Raw genomic sequence first — 17100 nt, forward strand, 5'->3', positions numbered from 1 at the left:
ATAATTACTTTGAATGCTTCAGGTAGATGAAAGAGTGTCTTTAATTGGTAAAAGTTTAAGCAGTTGCGTTGACACTTGACTCAGAAAAAGTGTAAAATAACGTTGTTGGAATCGTACATTATTCTATCAAAAGAAATTTCTTTTCATATCACAAAATATATTTATAAGATTCTCATATTTACATTACATTTGTCAAGGTATTATTTCATAATAATTTTTAAAGTGTTTATAACAAAAAATATGTTTCATTATACAGTGCGTTTCAAAATGAAAATTATTATTTAATTTAAAAAAAATAAATTGCCATCAAATGGAATCAGTAACATCAAAATTCAAGTTTAATTTGTATTCATTTTTACTAGTAATTCATTCATTATCTATTATCTATAATTTTTATTCATTCATTCGCGAGTTTCGTTATAGCTTTCAGTTGTAGTATCCATGTAACGGCTTATAAACATGTCTGGGCGAACGTCAGAACGACGTCCTTTGAACTTCTCTTGAACTTGTGGGTGAATAGCGGACATATCCAAAGAAGTTCTATTTAACGGACACATAGATGCAGTTCGTTGCAAGGAGACTTCTGATTGGACGAACGAGAGAATGGAATGTTCCTCGTGTATCCCAAGATCTTTTTCGATCTCTTGAACCACAATAGCTACTCCAACGCGCACAGTTTTTCCAGCGAATTCGAACTTCTCAATACAAGAGCGTAACAGAGATAAAGTTTCTTGATCTAAGTTCTTTTTAGTTGATAAAAAAGCTACAAGATCTCGACCTGCTTTGCAGATACATTTTGTGGTATCCGCAAGCTCCACAGGAATATCCATGAAGTCTTCTATTGCATCACAGTTAGAGGCAATTTGTCTCGATTGCCCGACAATATTAATGACACTCTCGTTATAATCAACAACAGAAGTGAGAAATTTCCGAAGGATAAAACACTCTTTGACATAAAAGACGGTCGTCTCCGAAATGTTGATGTCAGCATAAACCATCTAGAGTGACAACATTTTATGATTGATTGAATGAAAAGAATGATGATTAAAATTCGTATGTTAAATTTCGACTCCACGGAATTTTAGTATAACAAAAGGAAAGATATGAAAAATCTTTTTAACACAAAAAAGGTAAATATGCAACATGGTAGAAACAGCGGTAGATTTGGCAGCATATTCTTTCTAACGGACGCACCGGAATTCACCCTCTTCTGTGTATCAAATCATGTCGTACAGGGTGTAGATTTTGATGCTTCTCAGATTTCTGGGTGTTTTCACAAAGAGTAGGAGGTTTGATGCAATCTTGACTAATTAACTTGATTAATTTATAAGCGCGATAATGAGGGTTTTTCCATAGAGAGAGGCAGATGTTTGATTTGATTTAGGGATAAACAAAAACAAATACAAATAACAATTTCTAATTCGATTTTCAAGGGGAATCGCATATTCACCCAATAAGGGATCGTTTCGAATTGTAGAGCTGTGACGATTTCATGGGCAAGATTGACAAAAGAGAATGTTTCTTTGTGATGAAGGACAATCGACTTCAAAGCTTTTGTAGCAAAGAACCATGAGCCAAAATATCGAAATGATACAGGGATGGGGGGTGGTAGACTTACCATAAGGTCTTTACACCTTCGAATGAGGGTAGTTGTTGATGTCAGAATGTTCATAACACCATCCACCAAATCCTCCGACATCTGGCGGAGAAAAAGTATCGAGAATCAATGAGGCTTTTATGTCGTTTATAATACATACAGTAATATAGATGTTATAAAACATGTTATATATAACAATGTAATACTGTAACTGTTTTATACAGGTTAATGTTGTAAAACCTACTCTCTTTCTTAAATTTATTCGTTCGGTATGCTAGACTAATAAGATGTGGAGAATGACTGTCCTTTCACTACGCACAGAAATTGAAACCACGACTACATATTCAAATGATTCACTGTTTCGCTCGAACTACAACTACAGTCAATTTTTCATACCTCGTGGGTTTGTGTGAGTTGTAAGTGTTTGATATTTTGGACACCTTTCACGACAGTGTTCAATGCTTCATCCATCATGCTGGATAAGAAACGGTTTTGTTGCTTCAAGAAATGTATGAAGATATCGTTCTCATCGTCCTAAAAATTAAATGGAAGTTTTCTGATACATACTTCCATGATAGTATTAAGGCCGGTCTCCACTTTCGTGCGAAATGGGCAACAGTTTTTTGCCCGAAGAAAAGATTACGTCATTTTAAAGAAGTTTCGCTCGAAAAAAAAAAAAGTTGAAGGAAGTTAAATTTTTCTCATCTGTTCCGTCAATTTCGACCAATAGAATTACTTCATTTTTGAACCGACCAATGACCTTATACCATAAACGTCAAAAAGTTTTCGCTCATGTCGCACAAAAGTGGAGACCGGCCTTTAGCATGGTTGTGCGGAAGGTGTATTGTCATGTCATTTTCGCACAAGCATGGTAGAAAGCCCAAACTAACATGACCATACTCAGTAGTTTCTAGGATTTTTTTAAATTGCTAACCGAATAAGAGATTTTGATTAAAGAGTCAACATTGATCGGGATTTTCAATGTTGAGCAAAAATATAAAATCTAAGAATGCTTTATCTCCAACTGTTGTGCTATAAGTGCCCGAACTGACATGGTTTTAACATTCAGCAGTCTCTAGGATTTTTGTGAATGATAACTGAGTAAGCGGAAAAAAAAAGGGTTAAAACTGATTAAGATTTTTAATGCCGATCAAAGGATGACTCATCTCCACTCCAACTTCAACTCACGTTATCAATGTAAGAAATCTCGTCATTGGTCTCATCCAGGTGGTCGACAGCTGAAAGTGATAAAGCTCCAGTCAACTCGATCAATTGGTAAATCAAATGTTTAAACTGCTTTTTGATCAACTCCGTACTATCCTCTCTTTGCTAAAAAAAGTGCATAGATATCGATTTTTAAGTTAGTTAAGACACTCTGTGCCAAATCCTTTTTGTGCCTCTTCCAGAAAATGTTCGTACATGAGGGTGGAGGATATAGTGTCCGGGGGGTAGTGGAAAATCTAAAAAATTTGCCTTGCCCGGGGGTAAGCTTGCTCTGTTTGGGGGTAATATTGCTCTGTTTGACAGGTATTTTGAGTGTCCAGGGGGTCAACTATGCTTGTCCAGGGGTTAGACCTGCTGCCTGGGGGGTCAATGTCCGGGAGGTAAATTTCCAAAAAATGTTAGATCCTCTACACCCTATATTCAAATTTTTTCTGGAAAAGCCCTTTGCTATAACATAAGAAACTTTGATGGTTTTAGATTAAAGCGTGTTTATTGTGTCCGTGCTCGTCGTCATATGAGAAGAATCAATTATGTTGCTTAAAAACCACTTCAAAAAACTAATCGGTTAACAATACACCAAATACCCACCTTTAATTTCAGAGGCATGGTGATCGAAATTCAATTGAACGCCATGTTCAGAGAGTTGATATTATTAAGATTCGATAAGAGAAGAGACTCACTAGAATATATTTCTTGACGAAAGAGCAGGTCTCAAATATGTCTTCTCGAAAGGCTTGTGAAATTCTCTTCAAATCTTCTAGACCAACTGCTTCATGTACAGCACACAGGATGGAGGCTTGATCTTTCAAACATTTCAAATTACAAGCCATCCGAACTACAGGTCCGTCCATGTCCGATAATTGGGTTCTCTCCCCAACACCGGACATCATAGAAGTTGAGCCACCATCTTGCGATAAAACTAGTTTCCAGTCCTTGTAGATTGAGATGATGAGGTTGATCAAAGATGCAATGATTGAAGAAGCTCCTGAAAGAAAACATGGGTCTGAAGTAAGTAAGACCCCTAACCCATAAGACGACTTAACGACTTACGTTTCTAGTAATGTGTCAATAAGCGGATATGGGAATTGAGAAGCTGTGAACAAATGGTGGTTCAAGTGAAAAATATGCCCAAATTAAATATCTATTGTCGTCCTTACTATGGAAAATGAAAAATATCATATGATTTTCCATATATTTTCATATGACTAATATACAATTTACCTTGAGAATTTTGAGTATCGATTTCGAGAATCGTTTCAAAAAAAGACGTCCTCGATATTGACAAATCTGACTGAAAAGCTAAAAAAAAGTAAATAAATCAAGTTTGTAAATATTAAGACCAAAACTTTTCTTGAGATTTCCCTCAGAACCAGGGAAGGATTTTTTTGTAGGCTAAAAATCACAAAACAACTGATTACCCGTTCAAACAGTTTTCAATGCTTCATAAGAAAAAATTGTATTGGGCCATTCCATTTTATATCAATACAGGAGGGTGGACGAACATTATCAGGGGGTACAAAGGAGTAGTTTTCATTTTTCCAGGGATAAAGAGTTATTCTAGAATTCCATGGGGTAAAAGACCGATTTTAGTTCGTCAAACTGCACATATCTAAGAATCAATTTTTGCCTTGAAAAGTTTCTTCCCCCCCCCCCCCACTGTATGGTAATTATATGGAATATACTTTCAAAGCCCAACTTTCAAAGACGGGAAGATAGAAATCTCTGTTTACCAGTCGAACTTTGGTTGACAGAAGAGAGACGCGTGGATTCTGCAGGCGTAAGTAGTTGGGAACTGTCATCAATCATCTGCAAACGGCTGCAACTTTCATCCGCCAATCGAGAGTTCTCCAATGTTCGTCTTTTCATCTGTAAAAGAGAGTTCACTTCTGTTCAGCCGTTGCAGTGTTAATCAATGCTACTTTAAGGCTTAATAGTGAAAGACTTGAGGTAGCAGTTCTGTAAGATTTCACCTGAAACATACTTCCATATTTTACTGTAAATAGCTGTAAAAAGATTGTTTTAAAAAATGATCTAAACTGACACGTGTTACAAACCTGTTCAAATGATTGGTTAAAATTACTGATAAACGAATCTGATTGGTCCATGGGTTTGCCACCAAAAGAAAAACGTGTTCGTTTGCGATTCCCAGATTCTTCCTTCGTCCATTTGAAATTCTTTTCGTTGATCAAATTTTGGTTCTAAAGGATCATTTTTATTCGATTAATGGTTGAAAAGACAAGGATTTATTTCTGGTAAGGAATGGCGTGTCCTAACAAAGCAATTTTGGCGGGAGTTTAATGAGGTGAATTACTAAAGAAGTTTTTGAGGGGAAGTACAATTTGGAAAATATGGTTAAAATCTAAATTTGTCACGAAACAATTTCAGAGACTTTTGACAGAAATTGTTTTCGAACAAAGGACTGTATCAGATTTCAATGGAAACTCTACCTGTGATAAATCTTTCATTGTGGACAGTTCTTCTTCAAAACGATCAATGTTGATAAAGGTGGATTTACACGTCACTTTGTTTGTGATGCGAATACGAATATCAACCTTTAATTCAGGAAGAATGAAAAAGTAAATCGGAGGGTCATTTTGGAGAATTAAAAATAAACCAATAAACATGACTCAACTGTTTGTCCCCAAATTTCTTTTAACTGGAAAAAAACAACATTAAAATCTTACCTTACCATCCCTGCACAAATCAACTCGATCGAAACTCTAAAAATGAAGGAAAGTCCAAAAATTATCTTTCAAAACAGTCTTCATCACATTTTCTCTACACACATCTTAGAATGGAATCTTGAGCATTATTATTTTAATCTTAACAAATGAATATAAGCTTTCTTACATAGGGCTGCTTCATGCATTGGCTGATTTGATTTGCCTCACGAGTCATTAGAGAGATTTTCAACAGGTCTTTGGCTATGAAAGAATCAACACTTTGCAGTTAAATTAAAATAGCTATTATTGACCAAACTATGTATTATTGTGGTAATGGTAGTTAGGGCCCACGCCATCTTATAGAAAGTGCAACCATCGTTTCACATTTTCAGTACTTTCACGAATTTGGTTAAAACGATTATCCAAAACATATTGAATGTGGACTACATGTGGCAAAAAGTGTTAGGTATCAATATTGGTTAAAAATTTCTTATGAAATGTACTTACAATCGTCTTTGCTCGGCTCCTGATTATTTACAGTAAGGTGTATAGAAGATCGCATCTTGTCTCGATTTGCCTGTCAAAGAATAATGATCTTTTTTAGAGAAAATCTCCAGTAGAGAAGCGGTTGCTCCATCATAGCTGACTATTTTTCAAACAATATGCTCCAAGTCCTGTAAAACTACGCTAATAACGACTATCCGCAGGAAGATTGCAAACCACCATTATAAATTCATACTTTAGCATCTTTTAGCTGATTCAAGTCATCTTGCATCTTCTGTTTTTCACTTTCCAATGAACCGATCAATTGGCTTTGTTTCGATCTCGTCTCTTCTAAAATCTGTTAAAAGGAACGTCCGTTCATCATTCATTTTTTCTCTAGATTTGTTTTCACCTCTAAGTAGATTGGAAGGGATTATAGGGAAATAAATAAAGAGAAGATCGAAATAACAGGTTCAGAACCTCCATACAATTTCAAACCCTTCTGTAATTCAAAAGAAAATGATGATTCCCTAAGACTGCTTAACTCGAATCACTCACTATTTCAATAAAAATACCCATGCCGCGAGGTTTGCGTAGAGATGGTCGAATGTAAAGGAAATATATAGTATTTACTGACCTGTCTTGCAGCTAAAGCTTCTGTTTGGAGTCTTTTCCGATTGGACAAAATCTCGTCTTCTAAAACCTTGGGTAAAAAATAAAAGGGAAAAAAATGATACAAAAAGAACTTATCTTCTAAAACAATCAAGCCCAATCTTTCTGATGTAAAAATCATAATTCAGTGTAACACGTAAATTTTTAATCAACGTATACAAAACCAAATGAAAAGAAAGACTTTTTACTTTTTGTTGTTCTTTCAATTGAGAGATAATTTCTTGAGCATTTTGTTGGCCATCTTCAGCTTGTTTTTGTTTACTTGTGCTGTCGGTCTAAAGAGAGAAAATGAAATGGAAACCAATAGCTTTCAAATTTGTTACACTGATTTTCTTATAGAGACATAACGTCTGATGTCATTCCTACCCGGTAAACTCGACCCTTTCTGTTTGTATCGTTTAGTACTGGTAGGTGAATTCTTAAAAGATTTACATAAATGATTCGGAAAGGTTCATACGAGTTTCTTTTGAAGTTCATCCATTTGTTGTTGGAAGAAAGATCGCTGTGATTTCATTTCCTCTTCCGCTTTTATCTAAATAACGGTAAAAAATTTTGTGTTGTTTTTAATGATGAAGGAATGATATCCTGTTTGAGCTCAATACAAGATGTTGTCAGGTAAAAACAGCTCTGAACTTAAGCGCATTGGCTTAAACCATCTTATGATTGCAGTACTAATTTCTCAAGCCAAGAGCAAAGGTCATTTGTATAATGTCACTCACTTGAGCATTTTTGATTTGCTCCATTGCTTCTTCTTCAGCTTTTAGCCTGGCTTCCTCCAATTCGTCCTCCAGTCTAAATAAAAGATAATATCTTCCCCTTGACACTTTTCAAACACCCAGCATGCCTCCTCTTAGATTTGAAATGGATCGTATGAAAAGCTGAAAAACTAATTTTCGCGGGAATTAATTTGAGCGTTTTTCTCGTTTTTTTGGCAAAACTGCAAAAATTTGAACCCGCGCTATACAATTTTTCCAATTTTATCGAAAAATCTGAAAAATCCTTACCAAAACGGCAAAACCGCGAAAATTAAAACCCGCGAAATGCAGTTTTTCCGATTTTTTTTTCGACCACGAATATTAGTTACCACGAATATTAGTTCCCGCGAAACAATAAGCTATGTAGGAAATTTAGAAACAGCCACCTTTTGTTCTGCTTCTCGATGAATTCTTGTTTGGCGAATTCGAATCCTTTGTTGGTTTTGTCATTTTCTGATGAATTTTGATCTTTTAGTTTTAATGCTTCTTTTGGGTGATTTAACCTACGAACAAAAAGATGAATACATATACCTCGTTTATTTCACATTGTAAAATCTTTGTAGAATGACGAGAGGGGTTACTACAGTATTTTTTTATAAAAAGAAGACGTCAACCAAAAATAAATGTAGTAATGAACTTACCGAAAGAAATGATCACCTCCGATAACTAAGCGATCACCCTGTCGAAAAAAAAGATGAAATGAAAAAAAAACTTAGGAGAGTCATTTCGTAATACATGCACCGGTACATATAGATACAAACCCCCCACCACGCGGGTTAAAAAATTTGAAAGTACTTTATTTGGTACTCTTGAAAACATTCAGATTCTTAAGCATCCAGCACCTAACTTACAGAAACTAATTTTCGCGGTCGAAAAAAATTTCGAAAAAATCGCATTTCGCGGGAATTAATTTCCGCTGTTTTGCCCTATTTTGGACACATTTCTTTCATTTTCCTAGGGATTTTTCATGAAAAATGATGAAAAAAAGCAAAAAACCGCGAAAAAAGCGAAAATTAGTTCCTACGAAAATTAGTTCCCTTAAGGTACATATATAATGAAAAATTAAACACAAAGACATATTAAGGACATATAGTCTTACATGATGCAGAGTGGTTTGTTCATTTACTAAGCATCCATTCACATAGGTTGGCGAATCACCTGAAAAAAGCATATATGGTCGAGTGAGTTTTCTCTCCTTGAAGGCGGTAATTCGTCTATAGAGTCAATTACTGACAAAGTTTCAGCCCACATTGAGGTAAGGTGCCCCCTACGATTGGCAGGTCCCCTTGAGAAATTGCTTGAGTTAAGTAGCCGTTATAAATTTTTAGAATTGAATCTTTTTTATCGTTCTAAGAGCCTTTATGATTTTTTGGGTGGTTTGGGAATGGAAACCACATGACAATAAAAAGTGGATATGGAAATCAATCAGATTTGTCTTCTTTTTGATATTTCAAGCCCCCAGAAGATCCTCCCCAAAACACCTAGATACCCCCTAATGAATAAGGTAACTCCATGGATCTGCAAAACTTTAGCCCCGGGCCTAGTCCCCTTCAGGTTTCTGGGGGCTGACACCATGAATGAAGAGTTAGTGGTTTGAGAGCTCACTCTCTCGTTACAGAAATAGACTTGCATAAGAAAATTTAAATTTTTAGAAGATTTTAATTACATGCTTACCGGCTGGGGATAGAATAACAGTTTCCTGTGAATATGTGATTATGCTGAAAAGAAGATATGAGAAAAGGAGTTCAGCGGAACCTCTAATTAGCGGACACAATCGGGAAAACGGGTCCGCTTTTAGAGCGTCCGCTAATTAAAGCTTCTATTGTAGTATTGATTGTTAAGGTTGAGATTAAGTGTTGAAAGCAAAATAGGTTTAAGATAACATTTAACGAAAGGTGGTATAAAGGTTTTACCAATGTTGATCGGCGATCATGTGACTTTTTAATTGAATGTCATTATCGTTGAGTGGCTCTTGTTGCCCGATGTTCGTTACGCCTAAAAGAGAGAAACTTTTCAAAAAGGTTCGTGAAAAATGCAACTTGTGTGTGAACATTGGGTAATAGTAGTACACATAACACTAATAACTGATAACAAAAAGGATCATCCAATCTAAACCAAGATTTTAGGAACAGAAAAAGCCTCAGTCGTGTGCATACGATATCTTTTAATATCTTTCGCAGATTTTCGAGACATACCTTCCTGCAAAATATACAACAGGACTTCTGCTAGTTGAGGGTCTTCGTTTAAATTGACCAGACTTGGTAAATGCTTCTCTAATTTCGTGAACGCCACACCAGATCGCTGTATATAACAAAAAGGAAAGTTTGTATTTTAAAGCTCTAACGGACAAAATTACCGGTTTCCATGAAATACCGACACAATACTGCATACGAGACCTCAAAGATAAGCTAAAAGAACAATTACCTCATAGATAAGTTATAAGAACAATTACCTCATAGATAAGCTATAAGAACAATTACACTTGATAATTATGGGTAATCAGAAGGTCTTAAGTACAAATAGTGTAGAAAACATCCTCCACATTGCTCGATGATGGGATAAGAATCTCTTGAAACGTAACCAAACGTAAATCTCGTGATCCAAGACACGATAAACTTCCAATATGAATATCACTGAGTCGATAAACTTATTTAGATTAAACAATTGCTTACCCTCAAATGACTTGCCGCTTCTTTTTGTTTCTTTTCCGATGATGCGAGTTTTTCTTGCCAAGATCTGGAGACGACAAAGAGAAGGAATTGTGTAACCATCGAAACTATTGATAAAGCAGACTTTGATGCAACATTGTTAGACACTTTATGGATGAAAATTGAAAACCGAACCTTGTCGAGGTAGCCAATGCACTTCGAGTGTCGTTTAAATTTTTTCGCAATACCATCACTTCTTTCTCAAGAGCTTTTCCTGTGTCTCCCGTTCTTTCTTGAGAATTCTTCAGACGTTGAATTTCGGCTAGCATTTCTAAAGATAAAAAAAGGCATAGGATGAAAGATTAAAATATCTATTTTTGGAAAGAATGGGCAGTCTTTGTTTAAATATCAAGAGAATTTTTACATTAGAATTAGACTTTCTTTGGTAAAATAAACCAGAGGAATGTAAAGAGATGGAAAAACAGCTTTTCTGATAACTCAAAGTTATACGATCACTTCTATTGAAAGTTCTATTGTAAAAACGTTGATTAGGTCATTAAATGAAAGTTCAGAAAAGACGGCTCGCCATACAAATCGGACGGTTTCTACATGATTTGACGATAAAAATGAAAATTTGTTTTTCCTTTTTTGCCGATTACTAGTTCAATTTTTAAGAATAAGGAGCAATATTTTTACCAATGTATAGCAAAATAAATTCTTAACGCAATGATATTAAATTGGTTCCTGTAAAACTGTCAGAAGTCGAGTAAAATCAAGATGAAGTTATAATTTTCTCGCGCTCTAGCTTTCCATATAATGATGCGGTCATGATGCGGTTATATCAGTAGAATCGCTAGGAAATTCTGAGCAAGAAGATATAGGTACCTTTTCGTATAGGAGAGGTGTACCCAAAATATAAGCCGTAAAAGTTTGCACATAATCAGGCTTGAAACAAAAGAATTTTGTCGCAACACGCTAATTATGCAGATTTTTTATAGCGACAACAAAAGAAACCTATTTACTCGACATAAACTCCCTTAAGGGCAAGAGACCTGGTATATGACGAGCCGTTTTTCCATTGTTTTCAAGAAGCTGTTTTTCCATCTCTTTACATTCCTCTGAATAAACTGCACAGAAAAAAGCTAGAATTCAACCACATGAGTACAGATATCAAGAATTAAAGACAAAATTTTTGATAAAATATAAAGCGAGCCCACATCTTGTTGTGGGGAGGCTCATAATTTTGTGATCGAATGACGTGTTGAGATGATTGAAGGTTTGTTTTAAAGCGATGCAGAGCGACGAGAAAGCAAACGGTAAAATACAATAATTGAAGTCCTTTTTTTAAAAAGGAAAGAGAAAAGTGGTTTACTCTGACCTCGTATGAGTTTGGATTTCGGGTCTTCGTTGACTTTGGCATTGTTTACAATACTTCTAGCTTGTTGAGCATAACGTAATGTACTTAACGTTTCGGAGTAATGTAAAGTTGAAGGACTGATGGTCGCAATCATTGTTGTTTTAGCATTACCACCAAGACTCTCTTTTAATAACCTGTTAATTGAAAGGGAAATCGACTCAATCAATAATTCAGATCACAAAAACATACTTAGTCTTAGGCCCCAAAAGGTTTTCCGTGTTCAACAAGCTAGATGCTGATTGGACCTACCTGATAATGAAAGTTAGATAAAATAACGAGAAAAGTGACAACAATCAGTCAGAAAATATAGCGTTAGCGAAAACGCCTAACGCATTAAATTTCATCATCGATTGTTGATGGGGGGAGAGGGAAGGGTTGTAGGGAAAAAATAAATAGAAAGTGTCGCAAAAATCAGTTTTATTGACAATTGAATCATGCTTGATGGTGAGCATTGTTATCAATAATGTCTTTGTGTGAAAAACATAGAAATACAAGGAAAAAATCTAATGAAAATCTGCAAAAACGGCGATTTTCGGCATTTTCAACCGGAGAAAAATTTTTTCTCGAAAATCGTACTCGGCCATGTTTTTGGCATTGTAAATACGCATCTTTCTGCAAAAAATCAGAAAAAACTAAAGATGAAAATTCGAGAAAATGTAAAAAAAAAAACCGGTTTTTCCGGCATATTTCCGGCTTTTTTCCGCCGGAAAAAAATGTTTTTCGAAAATCGAGCTCCGTCACTTTTAAGGTATTATTGCATCAGTGTGCAAAATTTCATAAAAAATATAAAGTACAGCTCGAGAAATTCAAGAAATACCGTTTTTCCGGTGAAAATCGGCTGTTCAGGCGATTTTTAAATAGTTCCGGCTTCAAAAATCAATTTTATTGAAAATTGGAACATGCTTGATGGTGTGCATTGTTATTAAAAATGTTTTTGAATGAAAAAACAACCAATTATAAGGAAAAAGTCTAATGAAAATCCAGAAAAACTGCGATTTCCGGCCTATTTCCGTCATTTTCAAGATATAGATAACTCATACGCACCAAGTCAAAACGGAATCTCTGTAAGGTATGTATTGTCCCTTCTTTTTATTTTTCAACTCCATCTCGGATAACATTGAAATAACTTTGCCAAGAGTGTGAAGTGACTTGTTTATACAACCTCCTTCCTAAGAAGAGAAATCATTGATTATCAATACATGATGTGGCAGGATGTGGGTGAAGGAAAAAAGCTCTCATGCGGCCGGCCGGAAAATTTTATTTTATTTGCTATTTTTGATAACTTAAGATCATTGAAATAGAACTTTAAAGATAACTTTTATGTACAAACAGTATGTGAAGCAAGCCCTGAATACTAATGTATAAACTACTAACGAAGTCTGCGGCCGGGTCAGAAAATTATATTTTTTCATCCGGCCGGTTTCCGGAAACACTACATTTTTTTATCATTATTATTATCAATATTTGTTCTTGTAATTTCAAAAGCGATTGACAAATAACAGACAACGACATGCTTCTAGTCAGAAGACCCAAGTTAAAGACTTCTGTTTACAAAAGTAGGGAAAGGGATGAAATACTTGGTGTTGATAAAGAAAGTTGTTCCATCCGTTCCTTTTTGTTCATTAATTAAAACTGAGATATTTCGACCAGTCAAATTATTCAAAACACCTTCGTCCTCCACTCACACTTAGGTGAACAATATTACAATCAAATAACTTTATAAGGTGCTGCAGATAATGAAAATGAAAATCTTTAGAAACTACTTACTTTAAGCCTCGTTTCCATGACTTGAGGACTTCCTTGAATGACTTTATCATCCAAAACTTTCTTGGCCCTCTCACTACCAGCCAAATCAATGAGATTAATTTTACTTGTCTTTTGTAGTTGTGTCTCAGTCCCTTCAAATTCCTCTGTCTGAAAATAGAAAGAAACAAATCAATTGAAAATCAAACTTTGCATCTGTTACTGAAAAACTTAGATGTTGCTGTAGACTTACTATGACTTTGTTATCAACAACAGTATAAGATTATTTAAAGCAAAAGTTTTATAATACACTTCATATTTTTTACTTACAGTGACTTGAGTGAGAATGATTGTGAATACTGAATGTGAGCGACTACTTTTGTCATTCATACCAGTAGAAGCTGTTGCTCGGTTCTTATTGCCAACTTCCAACCAATCCTGATAAGTAATGAAAATTGAATACAGTATATTTACAGAGCAAATGCTCCTTGATCATTATCAGAGTTAAACCCTGGTGATATCAGAATATTTAATATATTTAGTTGGGGTTTAATTTATACTGTATTTCTGTACATCCACTTCAACGAACAGTAACGAAATATACTAAATCTCATGAAATTTACCAACCTGTATATCTTTATGGTTTCCAACGATATTTCTATAAAGGAAGTCAAAAAATTTAAATTAAATTTGAGACTATTAAGTTTGTTTTGTCTGAAATTATTTTGAGTAAATTAATCTTTGATAGGCATTGAATTTTTAAAGTTGAGGATTAAAACAAACTATAAAATGTAAGCTGAAAAAATAGAATGACATTTTTACGTGGACAATCCTTGAACATATGGGCCACTGTCAGGATTCTCACGAACACATAGCCGCTGTTGTTGCTGCCTTGCTTCGTTCACAGATAACAAATCAAAGATCTTCTCATTGTAAATCTCATAATAGCTGATTTCTACTGAATATTGAGCCTGAAAACAAGAAAATATTGACCATTATCGTCCACCTCTAGGCAAAACGCACTGTCGAATATTTTTAGATATCCGATAGCAAAATATCTCTTCTGTAGGAGCGAGCATAAAGAAAATAGTTTTTTGATCAAATAATTATTTAAATGTCACATTATAAAGAAAGTTCTTTTTAACAAAAGAGAAAGGAAATTCGAACGTTTTGTAATTAAAGAGAAAAAAACAATGAAATTGACATCCTTAAATAAGATACTTAGTAAAACGTTCGAAAATGTCATAAAAACAGAGAAAGACTGAATGCAATACGCAATAGGGAAAATTAAAATACTTTTCTGCTAATTGGTGAACGATAAACCATATATTCAACGTGAAAAATCGGATATCGAAATTATTCAGTCTCGCTTTAATGATATTCGACTCAGCTTCGCTTCGTCAAATATCATCAAGCTCGACTGAATAATTTTCGATATCCGATTTTTCTTGTCGAATATCTGCTTATTGTAATCATTTAAAATAAAAGAAAAAATTACTTAGTGAAATTTTGATTCAACTATTTTCAATTTGTTTTTCATAGTAAGCAACTGTAGTAAGTTTTACAGATAAAACCCATACACTCAGAAATGTCATCAATGTAACATCAATCATAGCCTGGCTTACCTTATGTTGGTTCTTTAAATATTCAATTTCAATAAAAAGATCTTTAGAAAAGCGTGGAATGATTCCCAACTCATTGTCACTCTCGTATCCCATCACACTAAAAAATGAGAAGAAAAGGGGCATTTAAACTACTGATTTATAAAGTTAACATCAAGAAGAGATCATAGGTGTATATCAGTCACTTTTTTGCACAGCAAATTAATTCGAAATGTTGATTCAAGTCGTCTAATATAAAAACAAAAAAATGACTTACGTGTAAGATTTCCCAGAGCCAGTCTAGAAATACAAAAATTTTTAAAGATAATATTAAAGGATACGAAACGTAGTGCATACTATCATGTCAGTTTCTAATGAGTGAAATCCTTCTTGCTTAGAGAACATGGTGTCAGCCCCCAGAAATCTGAAGGGCACCTAGGCCAGGTTAGTAGAGGGGGCTAATGCCTTGCAATTCTTTGGGGTTACCTATTCATTAAGGGTACCTAGCTGTCTTGATGGAGGCTCTGGGGGCTGGTTATATTTTCCAAATCGAATATTTCAAAATATTTCAAATATTGAATTTTTTACCCAGCACCTAGTTTCCCATCCAATTTCTCTTTCGTTTCCCATCACGCCATCTTTTGCTATATTTTTCTAATGTGGTTGTTTTTATTTACAGCCGCCATCTTTATAGCATAACAACAAAGCTTATTAGCAGGCGTTCATGCACGAGCGCTTTCCACGCTATCATTAAGATTTTAGGAATGACAAAAGAACAAAAAGTGTCAATTCAAAAATAAATTTTTTGGCTGAATGGGGGTACCTAACTCAAAGCAATTTCTCAAGGGGACCTAAATTGCTGGGGGCACCATGCTCAATGGGGGCACCTGAAAAGTGGGCTGAAACCATGGAGAATCGAAATGAGACTTGAGACAATGAGACATTATAGATTTGCACGCCAGGCTGTTAGCGAGAGAAAGTGCAATCTTACCTGTCCATAAGCAAACAGACAAGTATTATATCCTTCCAATGCATAATGAAGTAGTGGTTTGGCAACAGTTCTGTAGACATCCTCTTGTGTAACATAAGGCGAGTGAGGATTGTCTGCATCGATTGACCAAAACGAGTGATCATAAACAAACTCGTGGTCTTTTCCAGAAGGATTTATTACTTTTGTAATGTTGCCAGACATAGTGATAACACTGTTTAGAACGTCTGTGCTTGATTTCACCTCCCTGAAAGTATTGTCAAATTTCTTCTAATTATGTGCTGAACGGTGAATTAAAGAACATGGCTATTATTTGATTCTGGTTTTGATGAGTCTGAACAGACTAAATTTAAATACAAGTGTTTTCTTCTAAAGACCGTTATTACGTCCAGAATAATGACTTCAGTTTGGGAATTCAATTGAAAAAATTTGCATCAGTTATGGAAAAGTTAGAGCTGCTGCTCTCAATGCAAAATATTACCAATATTTCTATGCATACAACACAATTAGATATATGATATAATATTGACAATAATTTAACAGTTCTTTAATACCTTTCACTGAATGGTCGCACTCGAACAGCAACTTTGATACTTGAGTTCTCATAACTTGGTTCATAGCTTTTACCATCCATCAGGATTGAAGCTCGTTGTTTCAGAGATTTGTTTTTCCTTTCCAACAAATTAATGGATGAAAATGAATCCTCAAGTTGTGCTTCATCAATCAAATTAAGTGGTCTTTTTTTAGGAGTCTCGGGATTCTTAGCCTTCAAACCAGAAGATACTGGTGTTGTATTCATGTTTTTCAAACTTTTGTTGGCTGGAGGTATATTAAAATTTCTTTTAAGTTTCCTTGATGATGATTCACTGGTGGTATTTGGTGTTCCATTCTTTGGTTTTTGTTCTCTCAACGGCTGTTTTGTTATTGACTTGGGAACCCGTGGACTCCTAATTGTTTGCTCTTTGGGGGTACTGGGAAGTAACCTTTTCTTATTTACAGGAGTTGACATCTTCAAAATTTTTTTTTAAACTAGATATAGAAATATATCAATTTTAATCCTAATAGAAAGCCTGTTGTATGATGGGTTATTCAAAGGATTCCTGAATCCTGACTTCTGAAGAAGCCAAAATGGTTCTTTGTAGGATTGCCAAAACTACAGAAATATGCCTTTTTGATAACCAGACAATAAGTAGCAGCAATGAAATCATTCAGCAACCAAATATCTTACAAGCTCACTCATGCCAAACTGGCAATATAACCAGCAATCGGGATATCCGACCAAAGTAAACATAATTTTGAATGGCATACC

The 17100-nt window shown here is 34.9% G+C and overlaps 1 protein-coding gene across 1 annotated transcript; it reads right to left on the reverse strand.

Annotated features, from left to right (window-relative positions):
• Window positions 1-105: 105 nt before the first annotated feature.
• LOC136807123 (kinesin-like protein KIF14) lies at window positions 106-16822 on the reverse strand. The gene is made up of 35 exons (XM_067063695.1): window positions 16346-16822; window positions 15795-16038; window positions 15081-15103; window positions 14828-14924; window positions 14025-14173; window positions 13830-13860; window positions 13533-13640; window positions 13227-13373; window positions 12504-12628; window positions 11421-11593; window positions 10238-10373; window positions 10067-10130; window positions 9590-9695; window positions 9308-9389; window positions 9069-9112; window positions 8494-8552; window positions 8036-8073; window positions 7781-7897; window positions 7359-7431; window positions 7097-7171; window positions 6828-6914; window positions 6605-6670; window positions 6224-6325; window positions 5992-6061; window positions 5672-5745; window positions 5506-5541; window positions 5269-5373; window positions 4876-5019; window positions 4552-4687; window positions 4043-4120; window positions 3502-3806; window positions 2786-2926; window positions 1994-2131; window positions 1619-1699; window positions 106-998 (listed from the first exon to the last, which is right to left on the reverse strand). Exons 1-35 carry the CDS (start codon window positions 16798-16800, stop codon window positions 402-404), a joined length of 4506 nt encoding a protein of 1501 aa, XP_066919796.1. The 5' UTR covers window positions 16801-16822; the 3' UTR covers window positions 106-401.
• Window positions 16823-17100: the final 278 nt, after the last annotated feature.

This window comes from Clytia hemisphaerica, unplaced genomic scaffold (genome assembly GCF_902728285.1).
Source record: "Clytia hemisphaerica strain Z4C2 unplaced genomic scaffold, Clytia hemisphaerica genome assembly, whole genome shotgun sequence".
NCBI lineage: Eukaryota > Metazoa > Cnidaria > Hydrozoa > Leptothecata > Clytiidae > Clytia > Clytia hemisphaerica.